A 22,513-nucleotide genomic window follows, 5' to 3' on the forward strand; every position below is an offset into this window, starting at 1 on the left:
TAACCATATATTGCTTATATCTAATGATTATATTACATAATCAATGAGGTCAAAGACATAATTAACTATTAATTTTTTACACAAATGTTATTATATTTATGTAGAAATATTTATACGCATAAACCTTTTTTTGTATGTTATAATTTTTATTTTGTTTTCAATTTTTATTTTGTTTTCAATTTTTATTTTGTTTTCAATTTTTATTTTGTTTTTGAAGTTTCTACGTCTAGAACAAATAAAACGTAAAATTAATTATTAAAACAATCTATTAATACACACAAAGTTTTAATTGTTAGGAGGATATATGAATCTCTAATTTGAAATTAATGCTATCTAACATAAATTCCATTAGGGGACATGTGATTTAAATTGTAAAGAAGTTCAGATACAATTGTTGAAAGCAAGTTAGTCAATGGACCATTTGAATTACAGTACATATATACGTGTACAGCAGTTCAATGGTACATTTCCATTATTCAACATAACTGTTTAAATTAAGTTACTGATCAAGAGACTATCTTAAAAGATAGTAGAGTATGTCCTTAATCTATAAGGATATAAAGTTTGTTTGACAGTAAAAAATGTTTGAAATAGGCATAGGTCGTGAGTTTAAATTTTTATTGAAAAAAATATTATTTATTAGTATATTTATCGCTAAAAACACAACACTAATATATGTAAATTCAAAGATTTTTCTTGTGGAAAATAAATAAAAACTGAAGGTAAGGTCATGACTTTTTTTCATGAAAAAGGGGAAATAAATGAGTATTTAAGATTAGTTTTTATGTTCTTGGAAAAAGGCATACATTCAGTTATTGATAATTTGATCAAGTTTAACTTAATACACCAACACTATTGCAAAAATAAAAACGAGTATTATTTCAATCATAATAGCTCTAACTTAAAAACTCAAGTATTGTTTGAATAGTCCTAGATAAACAATTCGGAGTATTATTTTGATTGCAGTCACCTTAAAAAAAACTTTTGAATATTATTTGAAACTCATTCACTCTTGACTAACTCATTGAGTAGTATTTGGAATGTAGTCACTCCTAACTAAAATCTTGAAAAACAATCACTATTGACTAAAATAAAAAGGTTTACCAAGAAAGTGATTTAAAAAATTACTAAATTTTTTATTAAAAGAGATGTTATGTCTTATGAAAAATACCAGATTTAGTTCACTCTTTTAGTTATGAGTATTATTTATAATTATTTATATTATAATAATATTTTTAATATTGCGTACATAATTATTATAATTAATAGTATTAAAACTATTAAGATTATTTATATTTTTAATAATGTTAATATAAATATTTATATTAATAATAATATTTAATTTACTTATGGATATAGATTCGTGGATAAAAATTCGTCCATAAATCTGTTTTTTTTTATAGTTTTTTTTTAGTGTTCTTAATTCTTATTAGCATAACTTTAAATAACGTCTTGTAGATTCATCCTGTTAAAGAGATTGTGCTATACTCATCTAAGGATTAAGGTTGTCTGTTTTTGGTATTAATGTGATGAATGAGACATTACAACCCTTTCAAATTTTTCCTTCACTGTGAAACAGTTTAACAACATCTACCACATCATTTTTTCAAAACATCCTAGTGTCTCTGAATAAAGCTAAAGGATATACCGACCCGGGCTTTTACAACTTCCACAGTCTTATAGAGCTTCCTTAATCTCCTTTTCCTCAAATGGAGAAGTCAAAAACACATTATCTATTTCCGACAAAGATGTGAAAAAGAAGAACCAAAGAGAAGAGAAGAAGAAGATTCTAATCAAAGTTATCTTTCAAATAAAATTTGTTATGTCATAAATAGTAATTAAGAGAAAAAGTATCTTCTCACTTTTTTTTTTATCTTGAGTGAATGAAATTTGTGAGAAAAACGACTCATAAAGTAAAACATCCTAAATCTGAGATGAACCTAATAAAAGAAATATAAAAAGAAGCTAAAGCACAGAATTTTAATGAGAAAAATAAGGATATATATCTTACTAAGCATTACTTAATACCTTTACTAATTTCCGAAGCGGAAATTCCTGTAAGTTTTAATCAAAGAAAAGGTTAATCTAACACAAACTAGAGTATAAGCTTTTCATGGTAAAATTCATCAATAAACTCACGCAAAACATGAAGGAAAGTAATGTACAATATCCACCAAAAAAGGGTTTTCATTTGAAGCGTACAGTGTTTGTAACCACTGGGAAGGGTCGATATAACATCCTTATATTTCGAATTCATAATCTTATAGCATATTCAACATTCAAAACCCAGTTGGGTCAGCCTATTTTTGAATAGTTAAGATGAGGTACTAGATTCAAACTTCACAAGGCAACTATTTTCAGGAAAGAAAACGATGTTGAACGTTCTCATACAATGAAACATAAAACATTAAATGTAAAACAAAGAAAATACTAGGAGAACACACTAGATTCAAAGAACATATCCCTAGTTTTTTTAATCTAAGAGAAAAGTACTCTAGCTATCCTCCAAGGTTCAAAGCTCTTCTTATTGGGATTGAGAAATTTATGGAGTTTGATTAAAATTTGTCTCCAATAAGATAAGGGAAATTGAAGCCATGCACATCAACCAAAACCAGAACCTTCTTCCCAGGCCCTATAGATGGTTGGTAGTAGTTGAAGAAGAGCTAAAGCCAGAAATATCAGTCCAAGATGCAGAAGTAGCACTGCTCCAATATTGTTCACTCACTTGATTATTGTTTCCCAAGAAATGGGTTGGCAAGTTAGGTTCCCTACCATCTTCCATTTTCACTGAAGCTAGCTGAGTCATGATCCCAGAAGTTGAAACCTTTGGCCTCATGTATCCACTCACCTCAGCATTGCCTTCAAAAGGGTATAAATTAGAAGCTGGTGATGAACCTTCCAAGGAAGCAAGGAGGGGAAACTGCTGTGGCATTCTCCATTGCTCCAAACCAGGTGCAGACAAGATTGAAGTGGCACCACCAAAAGCACTTGCTCCAATTTGATAACTCAAGTCCCCAACTCCTCCCACTGGGCCATAACTGAGGCCATAGTTTAGGCCAATATCTGCATCTCCAAACTCAGCGAATTGATGCAATGGAGGCATGAATCTGAGCGGTGGAAGGTGGGGTGCAAGCCCTATTCTCTCACTCTTGGAAGATACCGAGTTGGTGGAGTTGACACTTCCTGTCTGGCGGTCAGAGCTTGCCGGAGAGTTGGAGCCGCCGCCTCCTTTGCTCCGCTTGTTCCTCCTGCAGCCTCCGCCGACGGGGACGCTCCTCAGGGCGCCACCTCTGGTCCAGTACCTTCTGCAGGTCTTGCAGAAGTGGCGGGGCTGGGAGAGACTGTAGTTGTTGAAGTAGCAAAATTTAGTGTTGGTTGATTCGCAGCGTGGACACTTGAGTGCAACCTCTGGCATTGGCATGTTGGCCATCCTTGCCCTATCAGCCATGGATCCTGGCCTGATTGAGCCCTCTCCATGAGACTGCATTGCACCCGGAAGCGGTGGCTGTGGCTGTGGCGGTGGTGGAAGAAGCTGCCGTGAGGTGGAACCACTGCCTCCGCCTTGGCTATTTGGTTGCTACAACGTCAAAAAGCAGAAAGAAAATGAGAAAAGGTTCAAAATAAAGAGAAATATTAATAACATTCTCTAGTGTACTTTTAAAGCCAGCTAAAAACCAACCACATAGCACCCCTCAAAACCAGCCCTACCCACCTAATTTACAGAGTCTTATTAGATATTTTTTTGTACAAAAAGTTTTAAACTTACTAAAATGTGTAATACATAATTTTTTTTGAGTAATAATAATAAAGAAAAAAATTAGAAGGAGACTGTTGAAAGAAACAATGCCTAGCCTCTTTTTTAAAAAATGGATGATGATGATGAGGGAAAAGAAGGAAATCAAATGTTGGGTATATTCAATAAGAGACATAAACAAAAGTAACAAGAATGTTTTGTTTCATGTTTTGAAATCTTTTGACAAAGAAGCCATAGGGGGGGGACAAATTGAAGAAACCCGTGTCTGTTTTTTACCTGTTGCTGCCAGTTGGCTGCATCAAAATAAGAAGCTGGTATGGAAGTAAAAACCATGATTTGCTCTCGGGCTTAATTTTCTTTGGTAAAGGTTGGTGAGAGAATCACATGAACATGCTTGAGAGAGAAATAGTGTGTGTTGAGAAGGAAAGAAAGAAGAGAAGAGTGTGTAATGAGGAGTGAAAATAAAGGAATGGCCTTTTGAGTATTTATATATATAATTCTCATGTTCATTCTCTCTCGTAACCCTTGTTACAGACCTTTTATTTTTAACTTTCTAGGGTTTTGAGAAGGTGGTGTTTCTTAACACAAGCTTCTCTTTCCATGCTTTTCAAGTACTGTGCTAAGACACTGAGATCAGAGCTAGCTGCTCATCGACCAGCCTATACATGTCAGGAACTAATAATAGGTCAAAAACCTTAATTATGATACGCTTATGTAGTGAAACCAATCCTTAAATGAATAATATATAGATTAAGGTGAAGAATGTGATGAATGAGGAAGTTTTACTATACTGAGACAATTTTCTCTTTTTTAAAAAATATTATGAATATAAAACAATTGTCTCAAATTAATAGAGAAAGAGATTTGAAGGTGTTAAATGTTTTTTATTTGAGAAGAAAAGGTGGTTGTTGTTGGTGCTTTAGTATGGACATTTCTCGAAACATTTTCTTGGTCCGGTCTGTTCCCTTCCACACTCATTTTTGTTTCTGGAAGTTTATCCTCGTGAGTCTCACGCGTCACCACATGGTGAGTGAGTACACTATTCATGAGAATAGGAGGAATCTGCAACATAATTGATTCAACAACACATGTAAATCGAACTTTTTATGCCATCTATTAGTTGACAAATTAAATCTATAATAACCAGCAACAATATGAAATTTTGTGTTATAAACTTGTTATTTTTTCATCAGCAGTGTTATGAACTTGTAATTCTACATGTGACATGAGTTATATAATCGATACATTTTTCAGTCTTCTTCGTGACCCCAAGTAGAAGGGGCAAAGTTGGGCGGACTATGCGGGCCGGTCCGCGATGAAAAAATGCGGGGCGGACTAACGTTTTTAACCTGCTGACTCGCATTAGTCAGTCCCACATAACCCGCGGCCCGTGTGGGTCAGGGGCGGGGCGGACTGGCCTGCTAGCTCGCAAAAAAGAAAATTTTTTAAAAAAATTAAAAATTAATTGACTTGACAGCAATGGTCCAGTGGAGGAGTGACAACTTTGAGTGAAAGAAAATTAAGTTTTCACTCAAATCACAACGTAGTTATATTGTTCCAAAAAATGCACACAACACACAACGCACTCTTCTTTGCAGCGCCGCCGCTCGCTCCGCTTACGACTCCGCGTGACTTGACCTGCAATTGTTGCGCGTTACTTCTGCTTTGTTGTTGCACACCGCTACTGCCTCCACTCCGCCTCTACGTTAAAAAAAAAAAAACGGACCAATCCACAAATCCGCGGACCAACCCGCCTGCGAGACGGGTCATAAAAACCAGCCTGCATTTTGTATGCGGATCCGACCCGCATTTTTTCGGACCTAAGCGCACGGACATATGTGGGATGGGCCGACCCGCTTTGCAGCAAAGGCATACATCACTCTAGCCCAAATTAAGATAATCAAACTAACATGGAATAGAATGATTATAGGATTTGTACCCCCATAATACTCATTCGACGAAAACTACATACAGCATACTCATAAGTCATATATTTAGAAATACAAAAGTATTATTTTGTTGCTTAATTAACTGATATTTGATATAATCTGAAAAAGAAAACTTATTGTGTATATACTCCAAGTTAAAAAATATTTCAAAAAGTTAATTAAAAGGAAAAATTTTGTTATTAGAAAAATAAAAAATAGTATTCAAAATTAGTAATTAGAAAATTAAGAAAAAATACAAGTATTCTTAGGATTATTTCTTACTTTTAGAATACATAAACTCTCTTCAACTTATACATTAAATTTCCCCGATTTACAAATAAGAACTCTCTTTTATATATATATATATATATATATATTTATTGATATATAAATTATTTAAATCCACCAATATATATTTCTATCTACTCATATCTATTTAGTTAATTTCCTATATATCAGAAGCATCTTATATTAATTAAGCATATATTCATTAACTATCATAGAGTTATAGAACCTAATAAAGTATGTGACCCAAACATTCCTCACATAGTCCGATGCTTCCTGAGTTAATGGTCGAGCATCCATAAAATATTGCAATACAAATAAGTTGAAATTAGTGTTAAAGTACATATAGTTTATTATATACAATAATTTAAATATGGTTACCTGCTCCCAACTTCCGTTAATGTCAAGCCCTATAATGGTAGTCATCCATTGCACAATGTAGTAGGCACACTCATACCCTTCTTGTCATTTATTACACTACAATTCAATGTTAATTAAAAGTTAATATTGATGTTTTGAAAAATAATGAAGAGAGGAAGATAGAAAATTACAAACCTTTAGGTTCAACCATGTCAACTTTAAACAATTTGCAATGTTTGAACCTATGGGTATGCTATATCCTATAATGGTCCCTCAAACTGTTCCTATTCTTATTTGGTTATGTTCAATATCTGTTTATTTTAGGTCTTCATTTCATGTGGTTTGGCTTGATATTGTCATGTGGTTCCTACTAGCAAATTACCCAGGGATTTTTGATCGTGGAAAATCTGTGGCAAAAACATTATTACGCGTGGATTTAGAGAATTTTCCACAAATTTTGATCATTGGAAAATTTTGATTTTTATTGTAATATCAACTTCTTAACTTTCTTGTTGATGTTGTCTGAAACTAAAAGGTTCTATATACACAGAATCTAGTACAAAATACAGAATTTCATCTATACATATAATAATTTCTATATATATATATATAAAACGTAGACTAAGAAATAACAGAAAATCGTCAAGGAAAAAATTATTAAGACAATTAAAACGAGAGACATTATACATAATTATTACATGTATACTCGTATACTTGAAAAGCAACTCGAATATTACCACTAAAATTGTAGTGGTTGACTTCTTAGTGGTTTTGTATATCTCTAGATGGATGGTCAATGGTTTCACATTCAGAATGGGAATTGGTGCCAAAGTTTTCTGAAATGATATTATTATTGATATGTTTTGCTATTGCATTAGCAAAACAATTTTTCATTATCATACTTTTTTATAAGTTCGCATGTTTATGCAAAAAAGGGTTAAATTTTATTTTCAAAATTATGCCTAGTCCACAGCAATTTAAAATAAAAAATTAGTTATATAAGCATTTTAAATTATTCGTTATAAAGTTAAATAAAAGTTAAATATTTATTTTATAGTTTTTAACTATATAAAAAAATATTTATCAATTTGAATGTCTATACAAAATTCCTAATTTCATGTAAGTTGAATACTGAAATGGCAATTTTTAATTGTATATAAGAAGAAGAAAGAAAAAGTGAAAATAGGATTGGGCTGACTTGAAGCATGAACCAGCTTGCTTGCTATTTCCACAATTACCTGAACGTCCCCTTAGAAAGATATCTCATGACTAAGTCAATAATTTTAAATTTCTACTGAAATGATGACGATAGTAACAAAGCAGAATTTATTGATGATTTTGTTTTTCCAACGAATGGACGATAATAAAAAAATAATTTTTAATCCTTTATATGAAAGTGTAATCCATTTTGTATTTATTCATTCCCAAGTATTTTAAATAGGAATATGAAAACATTTACAAGGAGTCTGATTAGGAGAGGTGTGGTAGTCAGTCCTAGTCAAACAGTATGTATCAAGGTTTGGAAAAGGCGATTCAATATTTTTTTTTAGAGTGTAGTCGTTGCTCAATGGGTTTGTTCAATGTATTTTAGATGGTTAGGAATCCTGCTAATTCAAAATAAGGATTTGAAGACTCACTTTAAAAACTTCCATTCGGGTCATATGACTGCTTTGCAGAATCTGGTCTGGAAGGGTATGTGGGCAACAGTTGTGAAGGGTATTTGGAAACAAAGGAATTCAATCATCTTTAAGCAAGGGAAACGTGATACGGAAGAAGTCTTCCATTTAGCACAACTTAGATTGTGGGTATGGATGAAACACAGGATGCACGCGTTCAATGACTATGTGAACAAAAAGATGAATGAAAGCTTTAACGATCACAATCTAAAACAATATATAAAGACTTTGAAGAAAAATAACAAAAAGAAAAAGCATACAAAGATTACTACAAACGATCTAGTGGTCATTGTCTAGAGCACTTATAGTTTGGGGAGCGAGCCTTGTATTGTAAATCCTTTACTGTGTGAAGATTAACTTGTGGGCTTTCATTGTTTGCTCTCTTTTCAAGAGCTTTTTTCTCACTTTGTTGAGAGGTCTTGGTCCCAGGGGGATATTAAAACTTTTTTTCCTGGAGAGGTGTTTAATACTTTGCCTGGAGAGATGAAAAATACTTGTGTACCTAGAGATGTGGAGAATACTTGTGTACCAGGAGAGGTGGAAAATAATTTATACTAGGAGAGGTGTCTAATAGTTAAGGCTCTTAAGCGAGGAGCTTAAGGATACTAGACGTAACTAGTATAAATCTTTATGCATACTTTTCTCTATCCCTCATGTATTATATTCTGTGATTTATCTTGAGTTGATCAAATGGCGAATTAAGTTCAGGCACATTCACTTAAGTTAATATGATTATTATTGATTTAGTTTTTGATTCAAATTGATTTTGATTGACCCAAGTCTTCAACGTTCAAATTTATCTAAATATGAAAAAACTTCAAAGTTCAAACCATGTGATATTATTTGGTTAAGACGAACAAAATATTATCAAAGCTGAAGTTACCTTATTTATAATTGTTGAGTTGCGCTTAGTTTTTCAAACAAAATTTCTAAGTTTTCCCTTAATGTAATATAGGTTCAACCTAGGTTGAATCCTAAAGAAAATACGTTAATTAAAGCAATTGTTTAATGTTCTTTTCTTCAAGAGATAAAAAAGGGGGAATTTGCTTTTGGATTGCAGAATGTAAAAGGAAAGTAAAATGCAAGACAAAGTGTACACTAAACCGTCTAATAAAAGAATTTTCTGATAAACCGTCTAATGTCCCAAAAATATAAATGACTTGAAATTAAATGATAAAACGTAGAATACTAAAAAGAGAATTTAGATTATAAATTGGAAACATTAACAATATGAACAAAAATTGAAATTGTAACAAAATAAGAAGTAGACGCTAAATTGTAAAGAACATTGACAAACTGTAAATTCATGAATTTAATCGAAAGTAAAACTACTCTAAAACAAAAAGTGTAACACAAGAAAATTTTTAAAGAAAAAAAACTAAGTACAACTATTAAACAATCTAGACGATCATTGTCGGCTAGACCGTCTGATAGTAATACAAAGAGGGAAAGAGGAAAGATAAAGCGTCAAAGTAAATTGCAAAATGTAAAATAAATTGAAACAAACTAAGTACAATTTTTAAACACTCTGGTTTACAATTGCTAACTAGATTGTGTAATAGTTCTATTTACAGATAATGAAAAGAAACAAAAGCAAGAACGTGAAAAGTAAATTGTAGATAATGAAAAGAAAAAAAACAAGAACGTGAAAAGTAAATTGTGAGAAAATTAAATTGCGAGAAATGTAAATGATCAAAAAGTAAAGTGCATGAAATGTAAAGGGTTAGAAACATAAAAGTAAAAAGATACATTGCAGAAAAAGTAAATTGTAGAAATGTAAAAGTTAGCGTAAAACATGACATAATGAGATGTAAAACTAAGAATGATTTAGAATGCATTAAAAGTAAAAAGGAAATGTAAACTTCAGATGTAAATGACAAAAACGTAAACAAACGTAAATTGAATAAAAATGCAGTAAAGAAAAACACAACCCAACAATGAAAAATACGGACCAAAACCATGGTTCAGTGTTCTTCTACTTCAAATGCAAGAGACTAAAATCTGGATTCTGATAAGGAAAAATCATATAAACAATTGGTCTTACATCATTAAAAACCCATTTTCAATAGAAAAATAGATTTTTATAAAGATTTTGAAGAAAAAAATGCTAAAATAGAGCATCATCTAACATGGTGTTCGAATCACTGAAACCTGTTTTGGAATTGAATTCATTTTAAAAGAACTAAGAGAAAATGCAAGAACAAAAGAGAAGAAAAAAATGAGCAAAGAAGAAGAACCTAAATAAATTACTTTGGAGCTCAAAACCTCACACAACATAAAACTAAAAATTGTTTCACCTACTAACTAAGTTTCTAAGTTTGTCCTAAGTGTTACTTCTACTCTATTTATATATTTTATAATCTTTACAAAATGAATGAGATTTTAAATCTGGTCCAAAAACCGATTTTAAAAGTAACTAACTTCCACTTCCCCTTCCAAGCATAATGTTGGTCGTCTAGTGCATGTTGACTTGGAATTATTGATCGTATGCATAATTTTTTCTCTTTGAGTTCCGGTTTACTAAAACACGTGTTAGACAATTCAAACAAAATAAAAACTGTAAAATATTATTTTTATGACGTTTTTATAAAAACTCTATTATTTTGAAAAAAATACAAATCTAATATAAAAGCAGTACTAAAAAACTAGAATTATGACTCTGAAAGCATCTATGTAATGATAAAACTATTCACGCAAACATTCAAACATTAGTCAAAATAAAAAATATTCAAACATTAATCATAATCAAAGAAAGATTTCGGGACTCATGCCAAATCATTCAGATCTTTATTGAAACTATTAATTTTTTTTGGTCATGTATTAAATGTTGACTGTAATATATGTCAACATTAATTGTTGATTCTTGGGGTAGGTATTAAAACACTAGATATTCTGAAAAAGTCGTAATGGTTAAACAGAATTCGTAATTTCACTTGTTGAATAATGAAATGACAATGTGAAAATGTTACTAAGTCAATAATTGGAACTTTCACAAAATTCAATCATGGCAATAAAGAAAATAAAATTCCACGATTATTTTTGTTTTCCAACGAGTGGACAATAATACAAGGAAAAGAAAATAAGAAATTCCTTTTCAATCTTTTATATTCAAAGCATAATCCATATTTATTTTTCATATTTTCTTAATGTGTGTATTTTATATTTTTATTTTCTAATATTTTCATTCTAAAACTGTTAAGATTTTTATTTTCTAATATTTCTAAAATATTAAAAATAATTATTTTAACATTAGTGTTCTGAAATTGGCATAAAAGTTACAGTTGAGTCAAATTACAAAAATAAAGGATGAAATTAAAAAAATAAAAAAATAAAAATGACCACTAAAATATATTTAACCAAAGGGGCGTGAGTGAAGTCACCAAAGTTTTAGTTTTTGAAATAAAATTATCAAGAATCACGACATCTGATATTTTTTTTAATTCCCTTTACAATATATATCTTTTTAATCATATATTTAAATTTCATTTTCAATAACTTATATAAAAAATTAAAAATAGTCCTGTTTACTACGAATTTTTATTTTGATAATATAATTTACATATTCAAAGTATTTGTTTTAGTCATATTAAAAATTAATTTATTTTTTAAATATAAGGAAGAACGTTAAAACTTTCTGAAGATCTTAATTAAGGCAGGGATATAATTTTAAACTTATTTTCAATAATATAATTTATTAAAGTATTAATATAAAATTATATAGCTTTTAAAACTATATTAATATTATAATTTGATTTATAGACTCGGGAGACTATGAATAGCACAACTTTTGTAGTCTATAAAAGAGAAAAAGAATGTTTCAAATGAGAAATATCTCACATCACACACTTCTCATAATACACTATGAGAGGACACATACTTCTGTGTTTTTTTCTTATGCCATTTTTCACAATAAACCATAGTGCGGTTTTTCCAGCCAATGGCTATGTGCTTGGCAACGAGTGTTCCATGTTGCATGGTTTGAAAAATAACCTCAGATTCAACCCTGCAATATCCAAAAAACTTACTCTTTGGAATCAAGGTGAAGATTGTTGTCAATGGCATGGGGTGACATGCAAAGAAGGTGGTGTTATAGCCCTTGATCTCAGTGAAGAGTCTATCTCAGGAGGACTTCTTAATTCAAGCCTTCTTTTTGGTCTTCAACATCTTCAAAGCTTGAATTTGGCTTTCAATAACTTCAGTTCTGTGATTCCTTCTGAGCTATACAAATTGAATAATTTGAGGTATTTGAACTTTTCAAATGCTGGCTTTGAGGGGCAGATTCCGCATGAGGTTTTTCATCTCAGAAGGTTAGTTACTCTTGACTTGTCTTCTTCATTTTCCTCACCTCACAGCCTGAAATTGGCGAAGCCAAACACAGCAATGTTTTTGCAAAACCTTACAGAAATTACAGAATTATATCTAGATGGTATAGCAATATCTGGTAAAGGACAAGAATGGTTTCATGCTCTATCTTCATTGCACAACTTACGTGTTCTGAGCATGTCATCATGCAATCTCTCTGGACCTATTGATGCTTCCCTGGCTAAGCTTCTCTCACTCACTGTTCTGAGATTAAGCTACAACAACATCTCTAGCACAGTGCCAGATTCCTTCACAAATTTATCCAATCTAGTTGTACTACAACTCAAAAGTTGTGGCTTGAATGGTTCTTTTCCCAAAGATATCTTCCAAATACCATCATTGAAGGTCCTTGACATCTCAGACAATGAAGATCTTATGGGTTCTTTGCCAAACTTCAAACCAAGTGGTTCTCTTCGTGACATGAATCTTAGCCAGACAAGTTTCACAGGAAAGCTTCCGGGTGCAATTTCTAACTTGAAACATTTATCTACAATTGATCTATCTTATTGCCAATTTAATGGAACACTTCCTAGTTCAATTTCAGAACTCACCCAACTAGTTTATCTGGACTTGTCTTCTAATAACTTTTCAGGTCCACTCCCTTCTTTTAATATGTCCAAGAATCTCACATATTTACTCCTCTTTCGTAATAGTTTAACAGGGGTGTTACCATCTAGTCATTTTGAGGGCCTTCAAAATCTTGTCAACATTGATCTAGGGTTTAACTTTTTCAAAGGGAGTCTTCCCTCATCTCTACTTAAACTTCCATGTTTGCGAGAACTTAAACTTCCCTTTAATCAACTCACTGGTCTCTTGGATGAATTTGTGATGACCTCACCTACACTGGAGATGCTTGATTTGGGTAGTAATAATTTGGAAGGACCTTTTCCTTTGTCTATTTTTAACCTTAGAACACTTCGTGTCATTCAACTCAATTCAAACAAGTTTAATGGCACAGTAGAATTGGACATGATTCGAAGGTTGAGTAATCTAACTATATTAAACCTCGGGAATAACAATTTGTCAGTTGATATATTCTCTAGATATGATCGTGATCTGTCACCCTTTCCTGTTCTAAGAAATATAATGTTGGCATCTTGTAAGTTGAGAGGAATCCCTAGTTTTTTGAAAACTCAATCAAAGTTACTATTCCTTGACCTTGCTGACAACCAGATTGAAGGAACAATACCTTACTGGATATGGAAACTTGAATATGTTGTTAACTTGAATCTTTCCAAAAATTTCCTAACAAAATTGGAAGGAAATGTCTGGAACTTTAGTTCAAACATTTTGGCTGTTGATCTTAGTTCTAACCAACTACAAGGGCCATTGCCTTTCCTTCCAACATTTATAAATTATTTGGACTACTCAAACAATAGATTTAACTCGGTCATTCCAGCGGACATTGGAAATCGTATCCCTTTCATAAGATTCTTGTCTCTTTCAAACAACAATTTTCATGGAAAAATCCCTGAATCCTTTCTCAAGGCTTCAAGTCTTCGTCTGCTGGATCTTTCTCGCAATAACTTTGTTGGAACGATTCCTAAGTGTTTTGCCAAGTTGAGTAGCACTCTTCGGGTGTTGAACTTAGGTGGAAACAAACTTGAAGGATATATTCCTGATACTTTGCCAACCTCATGTACTCTAAAGTTATTGGACCTAAATGACAATCTCTTGGAGGGTACCATCCCAACATCCTTAGCTTATTGCCAGCAACTACAAGTCCTGAACCTTCGAAGAAATTCATTAACCGACAAATTTCCTTGTTTCTTAAGTTATATTTCCACTTTACGAATCATGGATTTACGGTTAAACAAACTTCACGGGTCAATTGGTTGCCCAAAAAGTAGTGTTGATTGGGAAATGCTCCATATGGTTGATATAGCCTCCAATAATTTCAATGGTACAATACCAGGAGCCCTATTGAAGAGTTGGAAAGCAATGATGCGAGACAATGTTAATTTCGGACCAGAATTTGGCCACTTATTCATTGATATCCTTGATCACTATGATCCCAAGAATTATAAGGATTTAGTGGCACAGTTAGACAAAATTATTGTAGCAAAGATAGCTAAACTTGTTACAAACATATCTCGCTCTATTCTTGACCAGGAGTCCTCAGATTTTTATGGAGTTGATTATTCTCGATATCAAAGTTCAATTATTATTACAAATAAAGGTCAACAAATAAAATTGGACAAAATCCAGAAAGCCTTCACTTACGTGGATATGTCAAGCAACAAGTTTGAGGGTCCAATACCAATTGAGTTAATGCAGTTCAAGGCAATGATTGCTCTTAACTTGTCAAATAATGCCCTCTCAGGTCATATCCCATCATCGATTGAAAATTTGAAGAATCTTGAATCCCTAGATTTGTCAAACAATTCTTTGAATGGAGAAATCCCTGGAGAGCTTGGTAGTCTAACTTTTCTTGCATATCTGAATCTCTCAAACAATCACTTGGTGGGTGAAATTCCAAAGGGCACCCAGATTCAATCATTTGATGGAGATTCCTTTGAAGGAAATGAAAAGTTATGTGGACCCCCACTGACCCCTAATTGCAGCAATGGAATGCCAACACCTGAAACACCTCAATCTCATACTCAGAGTTCAATTGATTGGAATTTCTTAAGCGCAGAGTTGGGATTTGTTTTTGGCTTTGGAGTTTTCATTCTCCCTCTTCTTTTCTGGAAGAGATGGAGGTTGTGGTATTCCGAACAGGTGGATAAGATGTTTCACAAGATCATTCCCATGCTTGATTTTGCGTATGAACACCAAGGTGGGAAGACATATAGAACTCTAAGGAGGTACTGAAATCTAAGGTAAAATACTTCTATTCACTTAGTTTCTACACTAAGGAACTTTACATATTCTACCTAAAATTTCAATGTTATAATTCTGAATCAATTTTTCTTTGCTTATGAGCAGTGCCGAGATAAGGATGTTGTCCATTATCCATGTTGGTGAGAATGATGAAGTAGTGAGTAATTTTTATGAATTTAGTGGTTGTTTCATAGTTCCTTCCATTTAATTTACTTTCAGTTGTAAAATGGAGAGATTCCTCCTATGTTTATAATCCAAAATTATTGAAATCTGGATAAGTCAAGTAATCAAGCAATGTTGCAAAGTTGGTTGTAAACTACTATCTTTGATTATACAGTTATCAAAAAGTAGTATTTTGGTGTTAAATTAAATTTTTTAAATAAATATAATACACTAGTAAAAAAAAATTATGACAATTTTATAAACAAAAATTTATGAAAGTTTTGATGATTATATAAGTGTTTGCGTAATGTCTGAATTTGACATGTCACGATCAAATGATATAAGAAACTAATTTTTAGAAACCAAAATAATTAGTTGCAATAGTAACTAAATTAGAGACCATTTTAGAAAAAAAAAATGGATTCTAAATTAGTTTCTATTTTTGTTAAATAGTTTATAAATTGGTATTTAATTAGCAACCAAAGTTTTAACTACCAATTATTTAGTTTCTAAATTTGGTCTCTAAAACCTTGGTTGCTAATTAGATATCAATTTAGAAACTATTTAACAATAATAGAAACTAATTTAGGAACCAATTTTTTGTTTAGTTTATAAAATGATCTCTAATTTAGTTACTATTGCAACTAATTATTTTGGTCTCTAAAAATTGGTTTCTATTTCATGATTTTCTTGTAGTGACAATATATTTAAATATAAATATATTACTTGAAAAAGAATAGATGTATCACATTTTTATTTAATTTATTTATGTAATATTTTAATTAATGAATTTATCTTTCTTTGTACATAACACAATCTAATATAATATTATATAATATGGTAATTGTATTGGTCAGTATTGGATGAGTCAGTCACTCAATTTTGGTGACCGACCGACCGTGCCAAAGCATACTTAAAGCACTTAATAAAAGACAACAACGACAATTACAAATAATCCTTTCAGTCACATTCACAGTTCAGATTATGCGAAAAATATCTCCAACAAATCAGCTAAATACTAATTAACTGAAAGATGATACAAATATTCTTCATTTATACGAACATACATATATACTAGTATATCTCCCTATAAATCCGGGATTACGATACACATCACTGAACAGTTGATATTCAACCCATCACTACGAGGACCCATGACCAACACTATAAATCAAATTTTTGCAGAGATGTAAGGTACGCTTTAATCAGTTTACAAATATATACTCTTTACACAAAGTACTGATTTGATCGTCGGAGTACCTTTTTCAGGTCAACCCCGATCGAGCACCAGCAATTGAGGAAGGAGCGAGGGGATCACCGACACATCAACAATTGTAGAACTAGTTTCAGGTACTATATAGGGGCCCTTTTGGCCTATACATGTACAATTGGCGCTCACTGTGGGGCCGAGATAACAATCAATTTCAAAGTCAATTCCAGTTTAACAACAATGTTGTCAACAAGGAACGCAGTCAACCACGATCGATTCACTAAAGAACAAATCACAATAATTCAAACACTCCAGGCACAAGTAGAGGAGATGCGTCAAAATGGCATTGAAGATCAACGTAGGAAGTAAGAGGTGGTGCGCCTTCTCAAAGAGCAGAATAAAGAGTTGAAGCAACAACTCGATGGAACTGAATAAGAGGAACAATCTCGGTTAGGTAATTGTATAATTAGAGGCCTTAAACAAGAGGGGGTGAATTGTTTAATGAAAGATTTTCAAAAATTCTGGACAAGAATGAATGCTAGTGCAGATAAGTGAATAGAGCATACTTGTTTTTCCGGTGAGTGGACGGTGGTGTGCGGTGGCGTGAAGGAGGAGAGGAAGAGTTCGTAAGAGGCTTGGGTAGAAGGAAGTTGAATGGGAAAGTGAGGAGTGAGTGAATAAAGGGGGGTGTTTTCAAAAGTGAAGAAGTTGAAACGGTAGGATTTTTCCATCGTTGATACAAAGCCACATGGATGCTCCAGATTTAGTATGGTGAGGTGTCATGTCAGAAAATGCTTCAGCAACCGTGCCTCACCTACCCTCTACGGAAAATGTCATGTCATCCGCCAATACTGAAAGGCCTCTTTGCCTAACCTAGCCCGACTCGAGCCTGGGAGGTTTGTGTAGTGACCAGGAGTACTCGGGACCTCGGTCCAAGTGTTTAGGCATGGTTAGCTCCGTTATGCGAGTTGTGCTCAGCTCGATCTGGGCCAGGTATGGGCCTACAGGTGTGTTGCGAGGTCAGCCCAGATTTTCTAGTAAGTGTACAAGGAAAAGATAATTAAAAATAACATAAGAAATAATTGAATTGGTTGAGGTATATAGTAATAACTAAATTGGTTAAAGTATATTATTAAATGCAAAGTGAAAGCAGTTAAGAATGTTTGTACCCAAAAATAATAGGTACACGGTAAACAAATTATTGTTATTGTTGATTGATATTATTGATGTTGATATTATATTCTTATTTATGAAAATTGTTGAAGGAATGTCTATAAAAAGGGTTTAAGACCCTAGGTAAAGGTACACTTTCTGAATACTATAGACTGAAATTCTTTTTATAGTTTGAATGCTCTCACTGACTTGATCATCGGAGTGTGATCAACAGGCAAAGCCCCCTGTGTCCCGTGTAGTAGCATTTCAGAGCACCAAGTGAAGATCAGTCAAAGCGGAGCTCAACTCGGGATCAATCGAAGTCAGCCGGAGAGAACAATCACATATAAAAATTTTCAATATCACATGATTAGAAGCCCATTCTTCCCACCAATTCAGAAAATGTATCCAAATTTGTATATGGATCTCATGGTGCATTATAAGTTCGCATGTTTATGCAAAAAAGGGTTAAATTTTATTTTCAAAATTATGCCTAGATTTTCTATGATCCCGTCAAAAAAGAAAGTAGACCTCCACAGCAATTTAAAATAAAAAATTAGTTATATAAGCATTTTAAATTATTCGTTATAAAGTTAAATATTTATTTTATAGTTTTTAATTATATAAACAAATATTTATCAATTTGAATGTCTAAACAAAATTCCTAATTTCAGGTAAGTTGAACACTGAAATGGGAATTTTTAATTGTATTAAGAAGAAGAAAGAAAAAGTGAAAATAGGATTGGGCTGACTTGAAGCATGAACCAGCTTGCTTGCTATTTCCACAATTACCTGAACGTCCCCTTAGAAAGATATCTCATGACTAAGTCAATAATTTTAAATTTCTACTGAAATGATGACGATAGTAACAAAGCAGAATTTATTGATGATTTTGTTTTTCCAACGAATGGACGATAATAAAAAAATAATTTTTAATCCTTTATATTGAAAGTGTAATCCATTTTGTATTTATTCATTCCCAAGTATTTTAAATAGGAATACGAAAACATTTACATTTCAATAAAGCAGTCTGATTAGGAGAGGTGTGGTAGTCAGTCCTAGTCAAATAGTATTGTGAGATGTATAAGGTTCGGAAAAGGCGATTCAACTTTTTTTTTTAATGGGCAATAAATAATAAATAAAATAAAATAGAACCACTTCAGGGGTGGTTCAACCCTTATACATAAAACGCTAAATCAGTTCCAGCTATCGCCTTCCAAAAACCAACCCAACTCTTCTACCCCTTACAAAACCAAGCAAAAAACCTCAAGAAACTAACCTCGTACACTCCAAAGGAGCCAAACACCAATCAGAATAAGAGAACGAAACTAACCGGGAATTTGTTAAGACCCAAGACCAAGCCTTTACCTGTGCCAACGCAAAGACCTCTTTCTCGTCTGCCACTCCTCTATTAAAAATAATACGATTCTTGTGGCTCCAAATCTCACTAATCACCCCTACCCAGATCGTGTTCCAAACAACCAGGCCCGTCTCCGAAGGTAAGCTCAATCTAAATTGATCAAAGTTGCTACTTGGATCAATATGAGTCACAAACAGGATTCCTAGTCACTTAAAACATAAACACCAAACTCGCCAAGCAAACGAACAACCAAAGAACAAATGGCTACTCGACTCCTCCTCCTTCCCGCACAACACACACCTCAACCTTTCTAAAAGTACCCCTCTTCTACTAAGATTGACCCTGGTAGCAAGCTTGTTTTCCAACACCCTCCAAGCCAAAGCCATTGCAGATGGAATTGCCTTACTCCTCCACAACTTTCTAAGCTCCTGCGAGGAAACTGCTTCATTATCCTTCCTGGTAAGGTTGTAAGCAGAGCTAACCGTATATGACTGAGAACCCCCACCCTTCCAAATCCAACTATCAGTCTCTTCAAGAACAACCTCAACCCCAAGCAGGAGCTGACTCAATCGATCTGCCGCCGGCTTCTGCCATTCGAAAAAAGGCCTTCTCCAAACAAGTCCCCAAACCCATCTCCCATTAGACCAAGACCCAAGTTTCGACAGTTTTGCATTTTTGTTAGAGCTAATTGAGAAAAGTCGTGGAAAAACATTCTTCAACGCCTCACCCATCAACCAACTATCCTTCCAGAAACAAATGTCCGTCCCATTCCCAACCTTCCACTCAAAACTATCTTCGAAACATCTCCCCCACCCCTTCGAATACCAAACTTCCTTCAAATCCTTCCACCAAAGAGAACAACTCTTACCATTACTTGCCTCTCCCAGATCTCTCCACCCACCGTACTTAGAAAAAATGATGTCCTTCCAAAGACCTACCTCAACCGAGCCCAACCTCCATATCCACTTTTCCAACATAGCCAAATTAAACAATCTCAGATCTATTATTCCAAGTCCCCCAAACTCACGAGGTTTATAAACCAGGTTCAAGGAAGCCCAAGCGATCTTCCTCCCTTCTGCACCTCAGCCCCAAAGAAAATCCCTTTGCACCTTGATCAACTTCCTTGCCACCCCAGCAGGCAATCTGAACAAAGACATAAAAAATAACGGAATAGAAGAAAACACAGACCTAATCAGACAAATCCTCCCAGCCATAGACAAACTTCTTCCCTTCCACCTGCTTAATCTAGCCTGCACTTTCTCAATCACCCCGTTCCAAAACGCACCGCGCTTGTGACTCCCTCCGATTGGCAGACCCAGGTAAATGAACGGAGGAACCATCGTATCGCAACAAAGAATCGCTGCAAATTTCCGAAGTGTGACTTTATCAACATTTTTTCTTAGAGTGTAGTCGTTGCTCAACGGGGTTGGTCAATGTGTTTTAGATGGTTAGGAATCCTGTTTGTTTAAAATAAGGATTTGAAGACTCACTTTAAAAACTTACATTTGGGTCATGTGATTGCTAAGCAGAATCTGGTCTGGAAGGGTAAGTGGGCGGTAGTTGTGAGGGATATTTGGGAACAAAGGAATTCAGTCATCTTTAAGCAAGGGAAACCAAATGCGGAAGAAGTCTTCCATTTAGCACAACTTAGATCATGGTTATGGATGAAACACAGGGTGCACGCGTTTATGTTCTCTTTCTCGGATTGACATTTGAATCCAGAATTGTCCATTAGAAGCTATAGGGAATCGGGAAGGTATTGTTTAATGGGAGCTTAGATGCAGGGTGGAAAGGAAAATACTAGTAGGCACTATGGTTGGGGGGCTCCTTTGTGTTATGCTTGTAGGCTTTTATCATGTGCCATAAGTAACATTCCAAACTTGCTATCTGAACGCTCTCAGGCAGTTGTGATGTCTTAGGGGGAGATTTTTCATGAAGTGGAAGGGTGAGGAAACCTATCTCCTTTTCCTAAGCAATACTAGGTTCCTAATGAGAAGCCTAGGCCCCTAATGATACAAAAGTTCTAATTTTAATGTGATAAAGGCACTTGGAGGAAAAGGAACAAGTTGGGTATGTTTGACTTGATTCTGCTGCACAGTGATTGCCTCTGTTATTCCATCTATGTATCTATATTCATTATCCTATGTAGCTTGGAAGATGTTGATGGTGGCTTATAGAGTTCTGCAGCTGTAGGAGAAGTAGGCCTGGTTGTAGTTGTCCATAAGACTAATAATTTTGAGCATCATGATTAATACTTATGTGTTAGACGAAGGCTAATACAATGTTCTCAAAGCTCAACACATCAGACAATTTTGATGAAGACACTGTTGATTTTGGCTTAATCCCAAGTCCCACATCGGTGGGTTCATTGTTTGGGAAGGAGGTTTGAGGGTTATAAATTAAACGCTTCTCCTTCACTGTTATATATCCCAATTTGTAATATCTTCTCCCATAATAATAAAAGTGAACTGTTTTTCATGTGCTCGGAGATTAGGCTAAATTGGCCGAACTCCGTTAACAATTTTCTGGTGTGTTTTTTTCCTCTTTATCTCTTTTATTATTCCGCTTTATTTATTCAATATTATTTGTCGGGTAGCTCTGTTAGGGTTCTGTTTTAGTGGAAAAATTACTCGTTTTTCCCAACAAGTGGTATCAAGAGCCGAAGGTTCGCCTTGGGTTGTTTGAAATTATTTGTAATATTGAATATTATATTTTGAGTTTGTAATGGCAAATCAAGAAGAATAAGCATTGGTGGCAAGAGGTTGTCAACAAAGCCATACAAAGGGGAGAAGAGGGAGATCTAAGTCTAAAGGTCGAGCCGTTGCCAAAGATGGGTGTGCTTTCTGTCATGAGAAAGGACACTGGAAGAAAGATTGTCCAAAACTGCAGAAGAAAGGGAAGGTTCCGCAAGATGCAAATGTTGCAGAATGCAAAAGTGATGTGGAAACAAATATCTCTTTAATTGTCTCGCTTTCAGCATCATCGTATCCAAATGAGTGGATATTGGATTCAGGTTGTACCTATCATATGTGTCCCATTCGGGAATGGTTCTTTGAATTTCAAGAACTCGATGGCGGGGTTGTTTACATGGGTAATGATAATCCATGTAAGACAGCTGGGATAGGTTCAATCAAGTTGCGGAATCATGATGGATCCACCAGAATTTTACGGGATGTACGGTACGTGCCAAAGTTGAAGAAGAATCTCATCTCATTGGGGGCTTTAGAATCTAAAGGCCTAGTTGTGACGATGCGAGATGGAATTCTTAAAGCAACTTCAGGAGCACTGGTGATGTTGAAAGGCGTGAGGAAGAACAATCTGTATTACTATCAAGGTAGTACAGTGGTGGGGACAGTAGCGACATCAACTTCTAAGAAGGATGATGAGGCAACGAAGTTGTGGCATATGAGGTTGGGACATGCTGGAGAGAAATCCTTGCAA

The 22,513-nt window shown here is 33.9% G+C and overlaps 3 protein-coding genes across 3 annotated transcripts; 1 reads left to right on the forward strand and 2 right to left on the reverse strand.

Moving 5' to 3' along the window:
- Positions 1–2,221: 2,221 nt before the first annotated feature.
- On the reverse strand, positions 2,222–4,194 carry LOC137818656 (dof zinc finger protein DOF5.1). The gene is made up of 2 exons (XM_068622204.2): positions 4,031–4,194; positions 2,222–3,577 (listed from the first exon to the last, which is right to left on the reverse strand). Exons 1-2 carry the CDS (start codon positions 4,085–4,087, stop codon positions 2,633–2,635), a joined length of 1,002 nt encoding a protein of 333 aa, XP_068478305.1. The 5' UTR covers positions 4,088–4,194; the 3' UTR covers positions 2,222–2,632.
- A 7,641-nt stretch (positions 4,195–11,835) lies between these two features.
- Positions 11,836–15,487, forward strand: LOC137818966 (uncharacterized). Its single transcript, XM_090296211.1, has 2 exons — positions 11,836–15,187; positions 15,294–15,487. Exon 1 carries the CDS (start codon positions 11,865–11,867, stop codon positions 15,177–15,179), a length of 3,315 nt encoding a protein of 1,104 aa, XP_090152337.1. The 5' UTR covers positions 11,836–11,864; the 3' UTR covers positions 15,180–15,187; positions 15,294–15,487.
- A 3,672-nt stretch (positions 15,488–19,159) lies between these two features.
- LOC137819090 (uncharacterized) lies at positions 19,160–20,412 on the reverse strand. The gene is made up of 4 exons (XM_068622830.2): positions 20,261–20,412; positions 20,182–20,215; positions 19,393–20,037; positions 19,160–19,222 (listed from the first exon to the last, which is right to left on the reverse strand). The coding sequence occupies exons 1-4, from the start codon at positions 20,410–20,412 to the stop codon at positions 19,160–19,162; spliced, it is 894 nt and encodes a 297-aa protein (XP_068478931.2).
- Between the last annotated feature and the right edge of the window lie 2,101 nt (positions 20,413–22,513).

This window comes from Phaseolus vulgaris, chromosome 10 (genome assembly GCF_051622355.1).
Source record: "Phaseolus vulgaris cultivar YP4 chromosome 10, ASM5162235v1, whole genome shotgun sequence".
Lineage (NCBI taxonomy): Eukaryota > Viridiplantae > Streptophyta > Magnoliopsida > Fabales > Fabaceae > Phaseolus > Phaseolus vulgaris.

Coding starts and splice junctions, on each gene's coding strand:
- LOC137818656 (XM_068622204.2), bottom strand. CDS start 4,087: ATGGTTTTTACTTCCATACCAGCTTCTTATTTTGATGCAGCCAACTGG. Junction 3,578..4,030: donor CAGCCAACTGGCAGCAACAG/GTAAAAAACAGA, acceptor TTGACGTTGTAG/CAACCAAATAGCCAAGGCGG.
- LOC137819090 (XM_068622830.2), bottom strand. CDS start 20,412: ATGGTTCCTCCGTTCATTTACCTGGGTCTGCCAATCGGAGGGAGTCAC. Junction 20,216..20,260: donor GGGAGGATTTGTCTGATTAG/GTCTGTGTTTTC, acceptor GTCTTTGTTCAG/ATTGCCTGCTGGGGTGGCAA. Junction 19,223..19,392: donor TCAATCTTAGTAGAAGAGGG/GTACTTTTAGAA, acceptor TGATCAATTTAG/ATTGAGCTTACCTTCGGAGA.
- LOC137818966 (XM_090296211.1), top strand. CDS start 11,865: ATGAGAGGACACATACTTCTGTGTTTTTTTCTTATGCCATTTTTCACA.